This window comes from Macrotis lagotis, chromosome 1 (assembly GCF_037893015.1).
Source record: "Macrotis lagotis isolate mMagLag1 chromosome 1, bilby.v1.9.chrom.fasta, whole genome shotgun sequence".
Taxonomy (NCBI): Eukaryota; Metazoa; Chordata; class Mammalia; order Peramelemorphia; family Peramelidae; genus Macrotis; species Macrotis lagotis.
Window position 1 is genome coordinate 693,684,802 of NC_133658.1, and position 23,092 is coordinate 693,707,893.

Here is a 23,092-nt window from a genome sequence, read left to right on the forward strand (position 1 = left end):
ATCAGTGGCTTTAGAATGCTAATAGCATAACAAATAAACTCTTTAAATGGACCTGGGCTGTATAATTTTTCAATCTAGCTTCCTTCTACTGTCTACTTTCTTAACCTCATCTAAAAACCATTCTGCTTTTTGTTTTGTTTTGTTTTTGCAAGGCAATGGGATTAAGTGACTTACCCAAGATCACACAGCTAGATAATTATCAAGGGACTGAGGCCCCATTTGAAATCAGGTTCTCCTGACTCCAGGGCCAAGGCTCTATCCACTGTGCCACCTGGCTGCTCCACTTCTGCTTTAAACACTTTATATTCCACTCAAACTGTACGCTAGAATAGTCCCAAGATTACTCTTGACAACTTCTACTTCTGGTCAGCTACATATAGTCTCCCATGCCTGGAATAAATTGTCACTCTATTCTCAACACACAAATCATAAAACAATAGATTTAACAATAGAAGGTTTCTTAAAAGACCCTTAACTATAGCACCTTCATTTTACAGATGAGGAAAGTTAGGTTCAAAGAGAGTAAGTGACTGGATCAAGATAATGCTGCAAAAAAAAACTCCAAGAAATATGAATTAAAGTCCGCTGATTCAAAATCCAGAACATATCCACTGTGCCACCTCATAGCTCAGATCTATCCCATGTATTTTTCATATTCTTACTCAGACTGGAATTATCTATATGAATAACAACCCAATTTTAAGCTCCTTTATGGTGAAAATTATTTTGTATTTCCTCATCTCCACATTTACTTCATATAGTTTCTCAACAAATATATAATCAATGCAAAAATGTTAAAGGTTTTAAAATATATATCTTTGAAAAATGAATTTAACTTAAATTCATTAATGATATATCAGAACATCTAATTTAATCTGCATTCATCTTTAATGCATAACAAAAATTTTCTTATTTTCTACTTTCCAATAGCTACCACTACAGTAGAAGCAATAATAAAAATGATATTATATATACATCTGCATGTATGTATAATTATTTAAGACACATTTTTATTGTGTAGATAATAACAAAAAGTTTCAAGACAATAACAAAAATTCAATAGATTCACATTTGCTTTTTAAGAGAGAGATAGAGGGGCAGGCAGCTAGGTGGTTCAGTGGATAGAGCCTTGGAGTCAGGAGGACCTGAGCTCAAAACCAGCCTCAGACACTTAATAATTGCCTAGCTACGTGACCTTAGGCAAGTCACTTAACCCCATTGCCTTAAATAAATTTTTTTTTAAATTTTTTTATAGGGGTGGCTAAGTGGCAGTGGATAAAGCACCGGCCCTGGAGTCAGGAATACCTGGGTTCAAATCAGGTCTCAGACACTTAATAATTACCTAGCTGTGTGGGCAAGCCACTTAACCGCATTGCCTTTCAAAAACCTAAAAAAAAAAAATTTTTATAAAGGGAGATAAGAGTGGAGGCAGCTAGGTGGCACAGTGGATAGAGCACCAACCCTGGAGTCAGGAGTCCCTAAGTTCAAATCTGGGCTCAGACACTTAATAATTACCTAGCTGTGTGGCCTTGGGCAAGCCACTTAACTCCATTGCATTGCAAAAAACTAAAAAAAAAAAAATTTTAAAGGGGTGGGGGATAGAAATATTTAACATCCATACAGAATGGCCAATATTACATATTTTTCATTTGGTTTTTCAATGTATATGATAAGAGTTTTACTGCAATACAAGGCTGGAAAGGATACACATAAATACTTTAATACTCAACCGATTTTAATGAATTCAAATCATCAATTTGAATCTTGAGAACATTAATATTCTGAAGTAGTCTTTATATTTAGCTAATGTTTAGCTACTCCAATCCAGAATTTATTTAAATTAAAAATTAAACATATATTTCTATCAAAAACAAATACTGAAACTTTGGTAAGCTATCACCTTCCCCTCAAAGCACAACATTTCTAATTAATGCTTCCCTCCCGTGGTATCAAAATAAAATTAAAAAAAATTTTTTTAAAGATTTTAATAGTCGTCTTTCATCTTAGAAATTTCTAAATATGTAATTATGTAATTATTAATAGCAAATTAGCAATCTAGGTAGACAGAAGCTGCTGTACAGTACACATTTAGAATTTTAATCATTCCTATCTGTCAAAATATTTTCCAAGTACTTATTAATACAATATTCTAAGTAATATTCAACTAATGGTTTTAATTTTTGAATTCCAGGGGCTCTGAGGTAGAACCAAATTCAAAATCCAAAACTAGTCATTTTCTTTTTTCCTTCTTCAATCCTTTTCTTATTGATCCTATTTATAATTAATCTAATTTTGCCCTATAATTGCCTAAATCATACTTATGCTAGCCTATAATGAGTTAAATATAAAAATCTTAACTCTCCAGATTCAAAGAATTTAATAGACCTTAGAGAATACATATGAATACAAAGGGAATTGGGGCATGATAAGTTTTACTCCACCAAGCTTCCCATCAAGGATATCTAGTTTGCTGTCCAAAGGTCTATCCCACAACTGCAATCAGAAAATGAATACTTCTTTGTCCCATGAGAGAATGAGGGTCATTGCTAGCCCCCATTACCAAACTCCCATCAAATGATTTTATTCTCTGCATATCTGTAACCAACCATATTGCTTCCAATCATGTTGCTTGTAATCACATGTTGCCATCATCTACCTGGTTCTATATTTTGTTCTTTTCTTCCCAAAATTTATATAAGGAAAACTGTCTTTTTTTTTTTTGCAGTGTTTAGCATAAATAGAGGTAAGTCAATAACTCACTTATGAGAAGTAGGAAACCTGCTAAAAAATTATCTTCTGTGCAGATCTGCCTCAGTTTACCCTCTTGTAAAAATTTCAAATGCAATATTTCCCAATAACTGGATATGCAGTATATAATATGAGACAGTATTAAATATAAGAGACAACTTTCAATCTGGTATGTTAGTGTTAGCTCAGGAACAAAATATTTTATTTCAAAAGTAAAGCTAGTATCTCTCTGTTAAAAAAAAAAAAGTCATTATGACATGGTTAATCTACTGTGTTCTTCCAAGCTTTTCATTATAATAAAAAGTAGCAAGAGATCACCTGAGAGGATCATCTTCACTACCTTGTAATAAAAGATGAAAACTTCAAAATGCTTCAATAAGTCAAACTTCTTACCTATTTCAGGATTTTAACAAATTCACAATCTATGAAGAGAGGATAAGGATGATAGTGGTAAAAGTTTTGATTTTGTGGTGAAACTCAAGGGACAAGTTTCTGTACATTTTTTTTAAATTTCAAAACGTAGATCCCATTGGTGGCACAATGAATTCTGAATAGAATTGTTTCCACATTTTCAATGATTATTTGGTTGTGATTTTTTACTTTATTTCATGTATAAATAATTCACTTAGAAATTGTTTTCTATGAAGGTTACTATTTCATCTTATATTTCATCAAAATTTTACTATGGTGCTGCTTTATGGTGTAAAGTTGACAACCTGGGCTTTTCAAGACTACTTTACATGAAAATAGAGAGGGTTTTAGATCTGCATAGGTAAAATAAATAAATAACTACACTGATGAAATCATGGTTTCCTGAAGAACTGAAACACTAAATGCTAATACTAAGGATTAAGCCAAGAATCCCTACTGTGATAGAATGACACTTTTTTAAGTAAACAGAAATAATCATCAATGTTTACGTTCATGACAAAAAATATGGTTAAAAAAACAAAACTGAGCAAAAAAATATAAAACAATTTCTTCTTGTATATAGGGCTTACTCTTCAGAAAATTGATGTTTCAAAAATATTCTTATGCACATTAACATACCTTTGGGAGTATACATTCCTTGTTGCATAGAACCTCCAGGTTCAAAAACAGGAGCTTTAAAATCAGCAACAGCTGACAAGACAGATTCAAAACTGTAGCTACCTGGAATAATTCCACTTTTGGGATTGGGATTTTCTGGAATGTGATGCATATATGTCAAGAAAAATTGGTACTAGCTAAAAATTGTGTCAAATGATCAAGATACTCACTGTAATAATTACGTTTTAAGAACAGTCCAAATATCAAAATCCATTACAATACCTGAAAGTGGCCACAAGAGGACTCCACAAGGCAACAATTCTGCCAACATTGCTCAGTTACATAATTAAATTGACTGAAAAATAGAGCCTAAGGCATTTGTAATCTACATACTTACAAATGATTAGCTTTGTGCAAATATAGCACAGAAGACTACCAAGTATATTGTGATTAACATTTTCATACCTACTAACAATGAACTTCAAATGGGATGATTATAGATACTGGGAGGGGGGGAGAATCAAAAGAAATACCTTAAAATTCAAATTGATTTCTATTATTACTATTTTCAAATTTTTCTAATTGTATTTAACACTTTATATAATTCATTTCCTTGGAACTAAAGGAAGGAAAGTAGTGAATATCTTCAAGAAAATGCTGATGTTTACAATTTCAAAAAAAGGCTCCCTAGAAATCTTCAAATGAATCATCTTCAGTTAAGGATCATGAAAGAACTAATAGAAATTAAAATGAGAAGCAAATTTTAAGTAGATAGTTTATACTAGATACATATTAAAGTACATAACTTTGTTTTACTTTTAAGGAGTCCAAGATATAATTGATTATTTAATGAAGCCCTGAAATAATCTTGGATATTTTATAGTCCAAAGTTAAATCTAAGTCCAAAACTGGCACACTTTCCAATATAAAATATTGCCTCTTTCCTTTTTTAACAGCCCAGGAAAACAGCTGCTGCTCATAAAAGGCTTCATAAAAAGGTTATCAGGAAATACTATTAACACATTTATAGATGAGGAGGCTGAGGTTCTCAGAAATTAGTGATTTCTTTATGATAACAATATTCAAAGTCTACTGTGTATTCCTACTCTCAGAAAAACAGGACAAAGAATGTATGTGGTATTGTGTGTGTGTGTGTGTGTGTGTGTGTGTGTGTGTGTGTGTGTGTGTGTGTGTGCGTTTAATAGTTATGGTGTATAGATAAAGAATTGGGCCTCAAGGTCAGGAAGACCTTGGGACAAGTCCCATTTCTGACACTGAGTTATTTTAGAGAAACCCCTACATCTAACGTGTCCCCAAGTAATTCCTTAAAACTATTAATTACAGAAAAAGGGCCGAGTTGCTTTGAAAAAGGAAGCTTATAACCAGGCATTCCCTATACCTATGAAGTCATAGATCTAATAAATTTTTTTTCTTAAACTATTGTTATAATTTATTCTGTCTTTCCCTAATCCAATTAACATGCAAAAGAAACATGTTATAGAAAACACAGTACAATGAGGAGACCTGAATTCAGAAAACCTGAGCTCCCTTGCAGAGACACTCTTCCACAGACTTGTTCTGTAACACGGGAACTTAATGTCTATAGACATCAGTTTCTTTATATATAAAATAAAGGAGTTGACAAGATAATCTTCAAGGTTCTAACATTCTGTGACTCTCATTATGCTCATGTTTCAAATTTCTTTCAATACAATAAACTGAAACTGCAATCAAATGAAAATTAAACAAAAATTTCCAAGGATATGAGATCCAGCAATGAACTATGTGTCCGGTCATTCATACAAAGTTGGGCTACCATCTCTGCTCTGAGGATTTCATCATCTGTCATCCCTAAAAAAATTTATAAAACAAAATTAGCACATCTAAATAGAGATAAACTATAAAGAATCAATTTACAACAAATATTAATAATATGTTCCCTAAAATATGATCAGTATCCTTCAAGAATATAAAAAGGAGGGGGGCAGTTAGGTGGTGCAGTGGATAGAGCACCGGCCTGGAGTCAGGAGGACCTGAGTTCAAATCTGTTCTGAGACACTTAATATTTACCTAGCTGTGTGACCTTGGGCAAGGCACTTAAACCCCATTGCCTTGCCAAAAAAAAAAAAAAAACTAAAACTAAAAAATAAAGGATGAAAGAATGAATTAAAGGAGAATTTCAAAAAAAAAGAATTTCAAAAAGGGGCCTATATCCAGAAGAAATCATAAAAAATGGGGGCAGCTAGATGGCAGAGGATAGAGCACGGGCCCTGGAGTCAGGAGGACTTGAGGTCAAATCCAGTCTCAGAAACATAATTATCTGTTTGACCTTGGAATTAAAAAAAAAATGAGTGCCTCAGATTTTATTAGAATTTACAATTGCTATTTTAAGGTATTTCAGTAAAGTATTAAAGTGAATCAACTTTTAAATATGTATCATTTGCAAACCAAGGCAACAATTTAAAAATAATTTACATTACTTGCTACTCACAAGCTCTTTTAAAGGAAAGTTTTTAACTGTCTCTATTTTAAAAGTGGCTGTTCTATTTTTACATATAAATGATTTAAATTTTTACCTAAATGTAAACGAAGACTTAACAGAATCACAAGAAATGTGAGGGCTCCTTCTAACATAGATCTCTCATGCTCTGAATCAAGTATTGTATTTTGATGTTGTGAAGCCATTGTCAACAAATCTACTACTTTAAATCTATGGGGGAAAAAACATAATGTTTAAAATTTAAGAATAAAATATAACTGAAAATATCTCATGGTACCTAATAAAATGTTTCAATATTGCTTACCTTTCAAAGACAGATGAAATAAAATAATCTGGGTCAAGTCTAGAAGCACAGACCTTTGAAAGAATACAAAGAATATTTTATTTATCAGAAATTTAGATTTGCTTATGAGTACAGTATCTAAGTTATAAAGCAATTTTTACCTGTAATAAGTATATGTCAGGATCAATCATGGAATTACAGAAATGAGACTGTACATAAGTCATAGCTTGCCCTTTGATTTGAAGACCATTTCTAACCCACATGTTACTGTGAATTTCAGAGAGACTTGCCTGTTTAGAAGAAAAAAAAATTAAATAATAGCATTATTAAGCAACTTAATCTGGGAATGTTTATTTTTAAATCAAGCTGGCATACAAACTATCATCTAAAAATATTTAAGAAATATAACTGATCTCTAGATCCAGTCAAAAGTTTTCTAAATTAAAATTCTGCTATTTAGAATGAATTAACTTAAATTTACAATAAAATAAAAACAGTATGTTAAGGCAATGCATAAAGAATAACTTACAAGTTAATGCATGAGTACCTCTATATAATGATCTCTCTAAAATACTAATACCAAAATAGTTGCTTAAAGTGTTTTAAACTGAAAATCTACTAGAAATTAATTGCATCTCAACAATTCCCAAAAACAATATAATATATATATATATTATATTTAAACACAAAACAAAGCTAATATTCCAATCACTTTTACATGTAAAAATGAAGGCATTAAATAAATAATTCATGCATTTAGTCAACCTCCAGACACTGGTTCCTAAGCCTAGCCAATCACTGCATAGGTTTTATCATGAAATAAGATGAGAAAGTCTACATACATAGATTAATTATGTATTCATTTGTTCAGCAGCTGGTTGTTAAACATTTTGCTATATGTATACTTAATACAAAGAAAAAGCCAACATGATACCTACCTTTATGAAGAATATAGTTAGTAGGGGAACTAAGACACGTAAACAAATACCTATAGTAAAAGTTATAATATAAAACTTCACCTTGAGAAGTACAAATTGATAGATAAATCAGTAAAAATTATGTCTAAGTAGTAATGCCAATTGAGTCATATGTGCTGGAATATACATATAATGTCCAGTATATAAGCTGTTATTATCTCTTTTCATTTTATAGATCTATAGATAGATAGATATATACATATCTATCAATCTATAACTATGTTTGTTCTTTAGGACTTTTTTGTAAACATGCTTTTCTTTCCTAAAGTAGATGACTTTCACTGCTTCCTGGAAATTCAACAAATGAACCTTATAAATTTCTTAAACAAAGGTTCTAATTGTCCTTTAATCAAAAGAACATGTCTCAAGGTCATTTTTCTTGGCATTGATAAAACTATTTGGAGATAAGTATCCTACTGTATTCTCTTGATATGGATTGTTAATTATTTTACTTAACTATGCTTCCTGCTCCTTTATACCCCTAAACTGCCAGGAAGATTTCTTCCCAATGTCAAAATTATAATAATACTCATTTCGCCCAAATTAAGTAGGGGTTTTTTTTTGTAGTAACCTACTTTATATGGTAGCAGATTTCTGCATTCTAAGTGGAGATTAAGAAAATGAAATTTGGATCCTCTATCTTCCATCTCATCCAGTCAATCATGGCCCTAGAATCTCTGCTTACTAGATCACTAAAACAGCAATAACATAAATCAGGTGTGAGTCATACTCTTGCACAAGAGAAACCTGTTAGCCATTTTTAATACTGACACTCTACATAGAGTATGTCATCTGAAAGTTGTTGTCTTCCACAAGATGATCTTGGACCATAGACCCTTTATTTTGGTAAAGACTCAAATCAAAACATTGACTTCCTCAGAGTTCTACTGGCTACAAAGAATATCTTTCAATAAACATCATTAGGTCATATATGCAGACTCCATCTTTCATCCTTGAGCAATAACAAAATTAATTTATTACAAAATCACCCATTTAAAGGGCAACTACTTCTAACTGAAGCAAACATTATGGACAGAATTATCTGATCAATTTTCAACTTTTTACTACAGAAACAAAATAACCATAATTTATTTGGTAAACAAAATAAAGCAATGATAGACAATAATTCTATCACTGTCACACTGTTATGTAACTCTTTAAGTATATATAGTTTTGTCTATTCTATTTGTCTGGAACCTCCTTAAAAAAGATGTCATCATGTATTTCTTCACATCTCCCTACCCAAGAATACCTAGGTACTATTTCTTTATTCTCCAAGGATCCTAAACAAATAGTTGCTTTCCTGACAAAACTATCACTTAATGAAAAATCAATTTAAATAACATGTTCTACTTATTTGTAAAATAAAGTGGCAAAATCAACTTAAGTCACATGTTTTACTTTAAAATAAACAAACAATGAAACCAATAGACATAAAAGCCTAGTGTTTCAGGACTGGGGGGAAAAAACCTCAGAAATATCAATTTATAGATAAAGAAGCTGCGGACCAGTGAAGTAACGGAGCTTTGAATCAAACTGGGTTAGTAACACAAGTCTCTTCATTTACAGTATAATACTCTTTGTGCTTCTATTATGTAAAAGGCCAAATAAAGATGGAAACTTAGTCATTTCTAAGAATGAAAAGTTTACTCAAAAAAAAAAAATTAAGTGTTATGGTACAAATGAGAGAGCCAAATACAACTATTTCAATGACAATTTTGATAAAAAAAAAAAAAAACACTCAAGACCTGGAGCAAAAATGATGTCTAAGGTCCTTTACAATTCAAATAAAACAAATGCATTTGCTATAACTAACAACTCCTACCTAAAAAGCTCCAAGAATCATTTAACCTTACCTGGATTTGGAGTGGGTGAATCATTAGTTTCATCAACATTTCCTGATCTGGTAAAATAGAATCTAAATCTAGCTCTTGACATTTCACGGCCTACAAATGAAATATAGAGAACTTAAGATTTTTTTAACTAATACATATTTTCCCACCTATTAGAAAAATAACCATACATACAAAGATAAATCTTACCTTACTCAAAAACATAGCATAATAACGATGTAGAGGCAAATGAAAAGTAACCTGGTTAGGAGCTGGCTGAAATATAAACAAAGAAAATAAAATGTCACAGGTAAAAAGAATATTTTATATAATTCTGTAAAGATAAAATAAGCAAAAATAAAACTTGTACTTTTTTGCTCCTTCACCTAATGCTTCAAGTTTTACTAAAATATTAATAAAAAACCACAATGGAAAATTTTTTCTACATGAAAGAATTTATTAAACTAAGCCAAAGAAAATTAAATGTATAAGAAAAAAATTGAAAAAAGCTGAAAAGAACAGATCTTCCTATAGAGTTAAAACCATAAAATCTTTACAATCACAGATAACTATGATAAATAGAATGAACATCATACTATTAATTAATTTAATGACAACAGATATAAGATAATTTGCTACTGGTATTAGGTTATAAAAAAAAAAGAAATTCCTTAATATGATAGAACATTTTTAGGAGGCAAGGTCTCTCCCTTTATCTACAGTTATTATCTATGATATAATTCACTAATTTGAAGAGAAACATCAGAGACCCTGCCAATGGAAAGCTGTTATGAGCTGGAAGAGAAGGAGAAAGTTAAAAAAAGAGGAGGAAAAGAAGAAAGAACATGAAAAGGAAAGAAGAAACAGAGGGGGAAGAAAGTAGACTGGATGGCCTTCAGGAAATATAAAATCTCCTTTAAAAGGAGAACCAGCCTTCTCCAGGAAACAAAGATGTGTGTGTGTGTGTGTGTGTGTGTGTGTGTGTGTGTGTGTGTGTGTGTGTATAATAGAATACTAATGATTGATAATATATTCAAAATGAATTGGATTTAAGTGAGGAGATGCTGTGCTAAGTAACCAGTCTCACTTTCTTCTCCAGAGCCATCTGGGGTCCAGGGATCAGATATGAATGAGGATGACTGGAGATGGTCCTGGATGTGAGGCACTCAAGCAGGGTTGAGTGACTTTCCCAAGGTCACACAGTTAGTAAATATCAAGTGTGTGAGGTCAAATTCTAACTTCCTCCTGACTGCAAGGCCAGTACTCTATCCACTGAGTCACCTAGCTGCACTTAAACTATATTTTAGTCAATATTAGAATCAATGATGGATATTTAATTCAACATACCAAAACAATCCTGATACCAAATGGAAATTTAGCCTAAACTGATACAAAATTAACACAAAACTCTAATCAGATACCTTCCTACCAGTGTCCATGTGGCTTAAAATTTCTTCAAAACAAACTGACTTCTATTAATATGTTAATGGAAAAAGAGTATGATTAGCTAAAAAGGAAACTGGAAGCTTTAAGAGCAACTATCTCTCTATCAAGAACTTATTTTTTTTAGATTTTTTTTTCAAGGCAATGGGGTTAAGTGGCTTACCCAAGGCCACACAGCTAGGTAATTATTAAGTGTCTTGAGACCGGATTTGAACCCAGGTACTCCTGACACCAGGGCCCATACTTTATCCACTGTGCCACGTAGCTGCCCCCAACATTTAATTTCTCTGGATTTCAATCTCCCACTATCAGCAAAATAAGGGTAAATATTATATCTTGTCTTCTTTATAAGACTATAGAGAGGAACAAATGATATATACATGTTAAAATACTTTCCAACATATGCAAAGTCAATTTACAGATGAGATCAAAGTAATTCATAGCCATATGAAAAAATGCTCTAAATAATTAATTATTAGAGAAATGCAAATTAAAGCTTCTCTGAGGTACCACCTCACACCTCTCAGATTGGCCAGTATGACCAGGAAGGATAATGATCATTGTTGGAAGGGATGTGGGAAATCTGGGACACTGTTACACTGCTGGTGGAGCAGTGAACTCATCCAACCCTTCTGGAGAGCTATTTGGAACTATGCCCAAAGGGCAACAAAAATGTGCATACCCTTTGACCCAGCAATACCACTACTGGGTCTATACCCTGAAGAGATGAGGAAAAAGGGTAAAAACATTACTTGTACAAAAATATTTATAGCAGCCCTGTTTGTGGTGGCAAAGAATTGGAAATCAAGTAAATGTCCTTCAATTGGAGAATGGCTTAGCAAACTGTGGTATATGTATGTCATGGAACACTACTGTTCTATTAGTAACCAGGAGGGATGGGATTTCAGGGAAACCTGGAGGGATTTGCATGAACTGATGCTGAGTGAGATGAGCAGAACCAGAAAAGCACTGTACACCCTAACAGCAACATGGGAGTGATGTTCAACCTTGAAGGACTCGCTCATTCCATCAGTGCAACAATCGGGAACAATCTTGGGCTGTCTGCAAAGGAGAGTACCATCTGTATCCAGATAAGGAGCTGTGGAGTTTGAACAAAGTACAAGGACTATTCCCTTTAATTTGGAAAAAAAAAACAGATATCTTATTGTCTGATCTTGTTACCTCTGAGAATTCTGTTCTCTTTAAGGATATGATTTCTCTCTCATCACACCCAAATTGGATCAAGGTAAAACATGGAAACAAAGTAAAGACTGATGGAGTGCTATCTGTGGGGTGGGGGTGGGGGAGGGAAGCAAGATTGGGGGAAAATTGTAAAACTCAAATAATATCTTTAATAAAAATAAAAAATAAAGTGGAAAAAAATAAAAAAAATACTTTCCAACAAAGCATTATACACTATAATATATACTACTTCCAGCTCCACATACAATCTCATATTCTTTCATTAAATAATACAAAAATTTGTAAACATTTAAAATCCTTTTGAAATCACATTTTTATGAAGCTAAACAAAAGTGGTCTCCTAAGATCCCACAAAATCAGTGTTATTTATTTGCTTCTGTCACCCAAGTAGAATTTAAGATTTAAGATATCTAATTTATATATCACTTTCTGACTCTTAAGATATTTTAACTGTATTATCTTAGCAACTATTCAAACTAACATCATGTAAATAATGATACTTGATTCCCATAAGAAATGACATTTCTTTCTTAAAGATTAGACTGCTAATCTAATTGTATAACTATTATTTCACAATATGTATGGTGTCTAGTCCTTCACAGTTAAATCCTAGGCTTATCTTTTATTCACTTCAGATTCAAGTAATACAGTTTTGGTGATCCTTGTCATCAATGTGTAGTTCCATTCCTAAGTGTAAAATCACTCTTCCCCCAGTTGCTACTAGTTTATATTCTTGATCTATGTTAAGACTCACTTAAGATATAATAGTACCTTATATGAATAACAATCTAATTTTGGGTTTCTCATTTTATTTGAGAGGTATTATTCTCTGATTATAATTTAAAGTCAAATAGTTTTGCTAAATGTTATGACAAAAACATACCTCATCTACAAAGTTAATAGCATCAAACCAGTCTTGAAGGGCTTCCAGGCAATATCTAACAACATTTCTGGTATATTCTTGTGTTTCCTACAAAGGAACAAAAAAAAAAAAAAAAAAAACACTGTAAATGTTTGAAATTTACAGAGGCAAATAGACTATTAACCAATAACTTAAGACAATAGGTAATTTTATGATTTGTTGTTCAGTCATTCACAACAGTCCTTATATTAGATTCTTCATAACCTTATAAAGTCTTCTTGGCAAATTTATACTGGAATAATTTGCCATTTTCTTCTCCAGTGGATTAAGGTAATTTCACTTGCCCAAGTTCAGAAGCCAAATTTGAAGTCAGGTCTTTTTAAAAACCAGTGAAGCACTCCATATCCATTGAGCTTTCTAACTTGCCTCAATTTAGTGATAAATGACCCCTCTGCATATTTCACTTGAGAAATAAATACTAAACATCATAATGAGCCAGGGCACACAAAGACAAAAATCAAACAGACTGACTTTCAGGAAAATTACATTCCTAGAGAAGAATATAAGTAGACTGCAGTATCAATAAAAATATAAGCATATGAGAAACATCAAGGACAGGTATTATTGGAACAAAGGAGGGAGGTATTTAAGGATTGGGAATAAAGGAAAAAGGATAACTATAATGCTGAACTAATATCCATGAAATGCTAAAAAAAAAAAAACTACAAATGAATCCCAGAACATTGAGTAGTTCCTCCAAGGTGAATGTATGGAAATATGAGTAATTTCTAAAAATAAATAGAAGTAGTCAAATTTACAAGAAAAAGAGTAGTATTTCAGTTGATAGAGGATAAGAATAGGTAGTTTTCAGAGGAAGAAAGCAAAACTATCAATAGGTAAATAAAGAAAATCTTAAATCACTACTAATTAGAAAAACAGAAATTAAAACCTTTTTGTTGTTGTTGTTTTTGCAAAGGCAATGGGGTTAAGTGGCTTGCCCAAGGCCACACAGCTAGGTGATTATTAAGTGTCTGAGGCCAGATTTGAACTCAGATACTCCTGACTCCAAGGCCAGTGCTCTATCCACTGCGCCACCTAGCTGCCCCAAAAGAACACTTTAGGTCACCTCACAGTCATCAAATTAGTTAAAATGACAAAAAAAGAAAACAAAAAATGTAGAAGAGGATTGGGAAAATACACTAATGAATAAATGGGAAAGCTGTGAACTAGTTCAACCATTCTAGACAGCAATTTGGAACTAAAAAACTATTAAGCCTTTTGACCCTGAGATTCTACTATTAGTTCTATATGCCAAGGAGAGCAAAGAAAGATGAAAGGTCCCATATGTACAAAAATATTTAGAGCAGCTCTCTTGTGATGGCAAAGAATTAGCAACTGAGAAGATGCCCATCAATTAAGAAATAGCTAAAAAAGCTATGGTATATGAATGTGATGGAATATTGGACTTTCAAAAATGATGAGGAGAAAAGTTTCAATAAAACCTTGGAAGACTTATACAAAATTATGCAAAGTGAAGTGAGCAGAACCAAAAGAACAATTTATACAGTAACAACAATATTATAAAAACCACAATTCCACAAGATTCATATCCACCTTGAGATAGAAAACTGAAAGACTCAAAATATAAAATGAAGTATATTTCCATGATTCTTCTTCTTGTCTTTCTTTTGGTGGGGGAATAGGGAAAGTAGGACACAAATAATGTGGATATTTGTTTTGCATGACTATGTGAATATGCATGTTAGTGATGGGTTTTTATTTTTCTTATTTCTCAATAAGTGGGAGGAAAGAGAAATTCTGAAACTGAAAATAAAATTCAAATTTAAAAAAATCCATAGATGAATATTTCATTTAATTAGGGCTACTTAAACAACTTAGCACTGTCTAATATTTTTCAATGGTTGTTTTTTCTCTTCTTTATGACAATCCAGAAAATACATTTATTGTATCCTTATTTTTAAGAATCATTTCTAATCAGAGTAAAAAGTCAAATTCTACAAGTCATTGCCAATTAACTGATACAAAAAAAAACCTGTAATGAAGATTATCACCTTTTTTTTGTTCCTTCTATCTCTACTCACTATAATTTTGGAATACCCTTAACATGAACTGTTTTAAAAAAAACTGTTTTAAAACAGTTTATAACTGTTAAAAAAAAAAACACCTTTCTTCAACCCTATACTCCTGTGTAATTCTCAAAATTCCCATAACTAGTCATCTCCATTATTAGCCATTGCATTTCAAAAGCTGGATTTTTTTTAAACCACAGATAAAAGATTCAAGAGATACTTTTTTTTCTCAATCAACTAAAAATCTGTTTACATGGCAGATTAATCTAACAGGTTTTCATTTTTCTACCTGGAAAAGGATGAAAAGAGAACTTACTCCTCAAGCTACTTCATAAAGAGTCCAGCCCAAATGACTCACACCAGTCCTACCCTTGCAATGGCTAGTGAGCACAAAGATGAGGTAGAGGCGAGTGAGAGAGAGAGATTGATTTCAAATCTTCTAGAAGTTCAAAATTAAAGGGAGGAAACACATGTCCAAGAGTTTGGATCAGGTAACTAGCCCAAAGAAAAACTGAGAAGAAAGAAAAATAGTCTTATACTTCATTTTGTCCTCCAGTATTAGTTTTACAAGCTGACAGTTTAGTTCCACTATAGTTAACTATCTCCAATAGCTACAGATATAGTGGCTCAGGCCATGAAACATATCAGTCTGGGAAATTCAAGTCCCAATGCTCACCACTGGTACTCAATGATATGGCAGGGAGAAAGTCTAAATACCCTATGCAACATCTGTCTCTTGCTCTCCTCCCCATGCTCAAATTCTAAAAAGTTGTAGAAAAGTCCTTCTGAAAAAAAATATGTAAACTCAGAATTAAAAAAAAAGGAAAGGGAAAATACACACATTCACAAAATAAGCTCACTGTATCTCTCAACATCTTGTGCAGCATTTAAATGGACAATCTCATTTTCAAACCCACATACACCCAAAAAACGCCCTTCAGAACTCCTCTATACACACACACACACACACACACACACACACAAACACAGAGCAATTATATACAAAATAAAGTCAAGTTAATCAGGACTTCTCTCCTTTAACCCTGCCTTTACTTCCCACAATATCAACATCAAGTAAAACTTGCTTTATCACAGTTGAAGTTCCAGGTCAACACTTTCAGACATGTTAATATTCACAGGCATCTTCATTACTATTCCCCAGTACTCCTGCTTGCTCCCAGTAAGTTCTACTACTTATCCTCCAAACTAAGTTTTTCAGGACTAAAATCTAGAGATACATATTATTGGTGGTGGTGGTGATTGGTGATGGTTTCTGTCCTTTGTTATCAAAGAAGACCAAAACAACAATCACTATGATAGAGATGAGTTATAGTGTGTCCAACTGTGACAGGTAAGACCAATACAAACTCAGAAAGCTCTACAACAGATTGGGTACAAATAGTCCATTGTAAATATTTGGGATGAATTCTCTAAACATTCATATCTCAATGTGTTCTTCAAGCTGCTTCAATTCTGCCTTGCACATAAAGCACAGCACCCTCTCAGATACTAAGTAGTCCCTGTGCCAGTGTCTTCCAGGCTGCATAATCAATTCCCAAAATTCTTCAAAAAGACCATTAGAGTGTCCTTGTATTGCTTTTTCCATCACTCCTGTGAACGCCTGCCCTGTATGAGTTCTCCATAAAATAGTCTTTTTGGCACATATACATTTGGCATTCGAACAACATGGCCAGGCCATTGGCAGTTTAGACTGAGAAAGGATCTCAGTGTCTGGTAACTTTTCCTGCCAGGTGATCTTCAGATTATTCCTAAAACAATTTAAATAGAAGTGATTCAGTTTCCTGGCATGATGCTGGTAGACTGTGCAGGTTTCACAGGTGTGTAACAATGAGATCAGCATGAAAATTCTGTAGACCATCAGATTGCTAATCAATCTAATGCCTCTTCTCTCCCACACTTTTTCTGGATCCTCCCAAACAATGAGCTAGTTCTGGCAATGAATGTGTCAATCACATTATCAATGTGTACTTCTCTGGAAAGGACACTGTCAATGTCAAGGAAAGTGAACTTATCGACAGTTTTCAAAACTTCTCCATTTGCTGTAACCAAGAGTTCTACAATGGATGGCATGGTTCTGACTATTAGAGCATTTGTGTCTTTCTGTTCACTGTCAGGTCAAAATTGTTAGAAACAGCAGAGACTCAATCTATACTTTGTTTCATCTCAGCTTCAGAAGTTGTATTGAGTGCACAGTCATCTGCAAACAGAAGATCATGCACCAACACTCCTTCTACTGTGGTCTTGGATTACAGTCTTTTCAAGTTGAAGAATTTGCCATCAGTGCAGCTGACCTTCAATCCGTGTTCATCCTCAGTAAAGGTGTTTGATAACTTGGCTGAAAACACTGGAGCAAGGGAGCAAGGATATAGTCTTGCTTCACACCACTTGTGACCTGGGAATCATTAAAGCATCATCCATCATCCAGAACTCAGGCAAGCATGATGTCATGGAATTGATGTACTGACAATACTGATGAACTTTTCTAGGGAACCAAATTTTGACAAAATTTTCCATAATCCCTCATGGCTGACAGTATCAAAGGCCTTGGTCAATCTACAAATCTTGTATAGAGAGCTCTGTTCTGTTCCTGACATTCTTCCTGTAGTTGTTGGGCAACAAAGACCATATCAATTGTTCTTCAACATTATCTGAAGCCACATTGACTCTCAGGGAGGTGACCATCTTTGAGGTAAACGATCAGCCTATTGAGAATCTAACCAGCAATGTTTAAAAGAGAAACATCCCTGTGATCGTCACAGGACAATTTATTCCCTTTACCTTTATAATTATGGACAATGGAGATGATGTCCTTCAACTCTTGGTGGATAACTTCCTCTTGTCATATAATCTAGAAAATTTTAGTCAGCTTTTGGATGAGCAATGGATCTCCCATCTTGTAGATCTCAGCTGGAATAGAATCAGCACCAGGTGCTTTGCCACTTGAAAGGAGCTTAATGGCATTCAAAACTTCTTCTTTAGGTGGAGTTTTGTTTAGGGACTGACTGGCTTCAACTTGAGGTAAACAGTCAATGGCTTCCACAATGATTGATGATCTGCTGAGAACACCAGAAATATTCAACTCATCTCTCAACAATCATGTCCCAATTGCTAATCAATGTAGCTCCATCAGCACTAAGAAGCAATATATATCTTTCAACCATAAATAGCCTTCATGACAACATAAAAGCATCTCTAGATTGTTACTCTTCACATAAAACTTAATTTCATCTTTTTTTTTCCTTATCGAGTCAAGAATCCTGCATCTCGCTAAGCTTCACTTGTACTTTATTAAATGCTATCCCTCTCTTACAGAAATGGATGACCTTTGCTGTTGGTAAAACTGTGGAGTTTAGGCAACTAGTACCAGCTCTTCAGAATTGAGATTATATAATACTAAAATGCAAGGTGAATCTTTTCATAGTTTGTGGGGGAAAAATGATACTAATATATGACCAGTTTCTTATTAAAAAGAAAAAGTAATAAAATATTTTTCATCTACTCAGAAATAATTTTTAGACTCCAGCTCAGAAAAGAACTTTGTCCTTGAACTGATCAAGGCCAGCCTAAAGCCGATTTTGTTTTCCTCCCCTTACATTTGAGCTAAAAACATCATAAAATAGTTATTGAAGACAAATTAATAAACTAAAAACACAGTTATAAGAAATCATAATTTCTTATAACTGTACATGTGTAACATAAGCAATTTTTTTAATTTTTTAAATCATGAATTCAATAATCACCAACAAGCACAAACAACTCAAGACATGAAGAACAGGAAATGAACTTCATCTTACAAGAAAGGGAATTTTTATCATATGGTGTAATGGTTAACTAAGGAGTTAAAAAATTGCTCCACTGTGACCCTCAAATACTTGAAGACAAGGATAGTGCTTACTTCTCTCCTCCCCAGTCATCTCATCTTAACCAAAACTAATACTTTTACTAATCTCTGTATTGTTTTCCTTCCTTTCCATTCACAGCCACCAACCATAATACAGGATCGCATAATTACAAAAATATGTCTACTTCTCCGGCTTTCAGGCCTTCTCCTAATTCATCCTATTTCTATAGGATTCCATTCAATCATTCCTTACTGTATACAAGGTAAGGTACAAACAAAATCATTCCTTACTGTATACAAGGTAAGGTACAAACTTCTCATACTGGAATTCAAGCAATCAAATACATAGTTTTCCAAACTTCTTTCTCACTAGATTTTTATATGCTCTCTTACAACACTAGCCAAAAATGGCCTACTAATCACATCCAAATATGCTATGCATGTTCCTAGTTCCTGAGATAATGAAAACTGTCAATCATAACAAAAAGAAATATAAAGTAAAGATAAACCTATAAACTATAAATAATTGCCACACCAAAACAATGTGAAAAGTGGGAGCTTGCTTATTGCTTAGAAAATGTGAATAAAGGGATGGCTAGGTGGCGCAGTAGATAGAGCACGGGCCCTGGAGTCAGGAGTACCTGAGTTCAAATCCGGCCTCAGACACTTAATAATTACCTAGGTACAAACTTCTCATACTGGAATTCAGGCAATCAAATACATAGTTTTCCAAACTTCTTTCTCACTAGATTTTTATATGCTCTCTTACAACACTAGCCAAAAATGGCCTACTAATCACATCCAAATATGCTATGCATGTTCCTAGTTCCTGAGATAATGAAAACTGTCAATCATAACAAAAAGAAATATAAAGTAAAGATAAACCTATAAACTATAAATAATTGCCACACCAAAACAATGTGAAAAGTGGGAGCTTGCTTATTGCTTAGAAAATGTGAATAAAGGGACGGCTAGGTGGCGCAGTAGATAGAGCACGGGCCCTGGAGTCAGGAGTACCTGAGTTCAAATCCGGCCTCAGACACTTAATAATTACCTAGCTGTGTGGCCTTGGGCAAGCCACTTAACCCCACTGCCTTGCAAAAAAAAGTGAATAAATGTAGAGGTATTATAAAATCTAAAATGTTCTATCCAATCAGATATATATATATATATATAGATATATAGATATATAGATATATAGATATACACACACACATATATATATTCTCATATAATTATATAACATCTCATTTAATTTTAATGACTAGTTACTGAAAACTATCTCCTATATAAATTCCTATATAACTGCTTAAGAGTTATTTAATGGTTATGCTAACAATTATGTTGTTTGTGACTTCTAACAGTGGTGAGCAAAACTCATTCAAAGTTTGACCTCATTCTGTGGAATGTAAGTAATAGTAACCATTGGCCAAAAAACTGGAAGAAAAAAGTACCGCTATTTGTATATACGTATTATAGAATGCTGAGTAGTAACCATAGTATGAAATGATTAGGAAGAGACTTTCCATTGATCCGGGTGCCAAAAGTTTTGGCTCTTAGAATTTTAACCAAGCAAGTCACGACAAAGCTAATCCAAGTTGGTACTTAATTATCAGGTACAAATTTCAAAGAGAATTACTTAAAAAGTAAACACATATAGATATATAGAGACATCAAAATAAAAATGTTTTCATCATACCCTAATTTTGCAATGTGATAATAGTCCCCACATTGGCTGTGCACAAGCCTCAAGCTCAGCAGCAAATGCAGCATAATAGGTCTGAGATTCAAATTCCACATGTTCATTTAGTTCTCGTTTATTTAAGTTCATGCCTTTCAAAAAAAAATCAAGATTAACAAATACAACCATTAAAAACTGTAAAGAGGAAAAGTTAATAATCAAATATCTGGTCTAATATTCTTAGGCATATTCTTCCAAATGATCATGCATATTTTAAATTAACCAATTAGGATTCATTTCATAAAATAAACAAAAATGTTTAAGTTTGTTTATGTCTGACAACCCTAAAAGAGCTTTCTATTCATTAAGTTTTCTATTGCTTCCTCTTGCTACCTCATGTAGCTGTACAAGCTTAATGGGGCATATATACAAAATAGTTATTAGATAAATATCTAATGCATGCTAATATCTAGAAAAATTCTTATAGACCTATGTAAAAAATTTTTTAAAAGAAACAGCTTATCTCACTGAATCTAACCATTCAAAGAATTAGTGGTAAAAAGAAACTCAGCAATCATCAAGTTCAAGTGCTTCATTTTACAATAAATCTGAGTCAAAAAGATGAAGAGAGCAGTCAGAACTTGAATCCAGATACCTTGCTACAAAATCCAGTGCTCTTTCCACTGCATGTGCAGCCTCTGGCTTGACTTTTAAAAATTGTTTCCTACCTTATTAATAAATTGTTTTTAGGGGGGCAGCTAGATGTTACAGTGAGCACTGACCCTGGAATCAGGAGGGGCTAAGTTCAAATCCAGTCTCAGACACTTAATAATTACCTAACTATGTGACTTGGCTAAGTCACTTAACCCTTGAAAAAAATAAAAAAATAAAAATTTTTAGACTGACATTCATGAAAATAAAAACAATAATAATAATGGAACAAACCCTGATTTTAAAATTCTATTTATAATTTCTTTGGTCCAGATCTGTGCGTCCATTTGTGTCAGAATTCCCAGTTTGGAATTCCCTCACTATCAGTGCAAATACTCATCTGAAATTCCCTGGGTCCTTAAAATACTAAGTAATTTGTTCTCTGATGATATAGTTATTATGTTTCAGAGGCAGGACTTAAACCCAGGTATTCCCAACTCTAAGGTCAGTATTCTACTCACTATCTCTCAATGTGTATCATACCTTAATTACAAATTATTTTAACAGTTGATAGTAAATATTATGCAATTGAAAAGAAAACAATATAAAAATATACCTTGAAAAAATGACACAAAGTTCATCCAAGTAACTAACAAACCATGATCCTCCAGGAATTTCTTTGCCACACTTTGATGAGAAAGGATATTGATAAAATCACTGACAAGGGGCCAGTAAGTATTGTTCTTCAGTAGTGCTTCTCCACAGTTCACTACCACATGTAAACTGTTTTCTTCATCTAAAAGAAAAAAAAAAATTACTCACCAGCAAATTTATGTTCTTAGAATTGTTCTTCTAAAAATTGAGTACCAAAAAATTTTAGATTAGACTCAACACAACTTGCATCAAATAGACTAGAGGAAATTGTGTGTTAACAAAATAATCATGATTACTTCCCTAAGTATAATAATAGTGTATTTTTCTCATCATCAAATGAGCCTGTGACTTAGTAAACTATCCTATCTTGTCAAATGCATTTGAATTCTAGTGACATCTTTTAAAATACTTTTTATCTTGCTACTACTATAAGGAAATTACTGGATTTCAAGAACAATTGATATCTATTATTTACAAATAATATTTCTGAAAGACCCAATATTAAAGAGAAAGAGTTAAAAATATGATTCAATAAAATTCTTGTACATCAAAAAACACTTTATAACATTTCATAATTAATATCTATAAAGTCCATTCTATTACACATATGCAGTTACCCTAATCTAAACACCCATGAAACTCTATTGATGAAAAGACTTTTTCTTCCATGAGTTCCTATGAAAAAGTCCCATTCCCAAGGCATAAAAAGGAAAAGATTCAAATTTATAAAAATAAGAGCAATTCCCTAAACAACAAGGAGATGGGATTACGAACAAGCAGTTTATCTAAGAAAAAAAAAATCCAAGTTATTCATAAATATGTTTATAAAGCTTTGAATCACTAATAAATAGAGAAATGTAATTTAAAACAACTGTGAAGTCACAACTCATATCCATCAGGTTAGCAAAGGTAATAAAAAAATAGAGACAAATACTGGAGAGACCATGTTTGGTGGAGATATGAATTGACAAAAGTTGTAAAAAGCAACTTGGAACCATGGCCAAAAATTTCTTTTGACCCAATAATATTACTACTGGTCCTTCCAATGAAATTGGAAAAGAATTCATATATTCAAATAATATTTATAGCAGCTCATTTTGTGGTTGCAAAGAACAAGAAACTAAGGAGATACTCATCAACTAGGGGAATGCCTGAATAAGTATGCTATCCAAAGTCGATGAAATACTCTTGTCCCAAAGGAAATATGGAAAAGTTATTTTCAAATAAACTTAGACTGTATGAACTAATGAAGAATGAAGTGAGAACAAGAACAGCAT

General features: G+C 32.9%; 1 protein-coding gene across 1 annotated transcript in view; it reads right to left on the reverse strand.

Annotated features, from left to right (window-relative positions):
• The window catches only part of LOC141506244 (E3 ubiquitin-protein ligase UBR3-like), a 140,209-nt gene that overhangs the window by 15,092 nt on the left and 102,025 nt on the right, over window positions 1-23,092 (reverse strand). Inside the window, 10 exon segments of the mRNA XM_074212816.1 lie at window positions 3,799-3,938; window positions 5,541-5,628; window positions 6,354-6,487; window positions 6,582-6,634; window positions 6,722-6,850; window positions 9,394-9,483; window positions 9,580-9,645; window positions 12,899-12,985; window positions 20,529-20,662; window positions 21,778-21,957. Coding sequence (XP_074068917.1) covers window positions 3,799-3,938; window positions 5,541-5,628; window positions 6,354-6,487; window positions 6,582-6,634; window positions 6,722-6,850; window positions 9,394-9,483; window positions 9,580-9,645; window positions 12,899-12,985; window positions 20,529-20,662; window positions 21,778-21,957 — 1,101 coding nt within the window.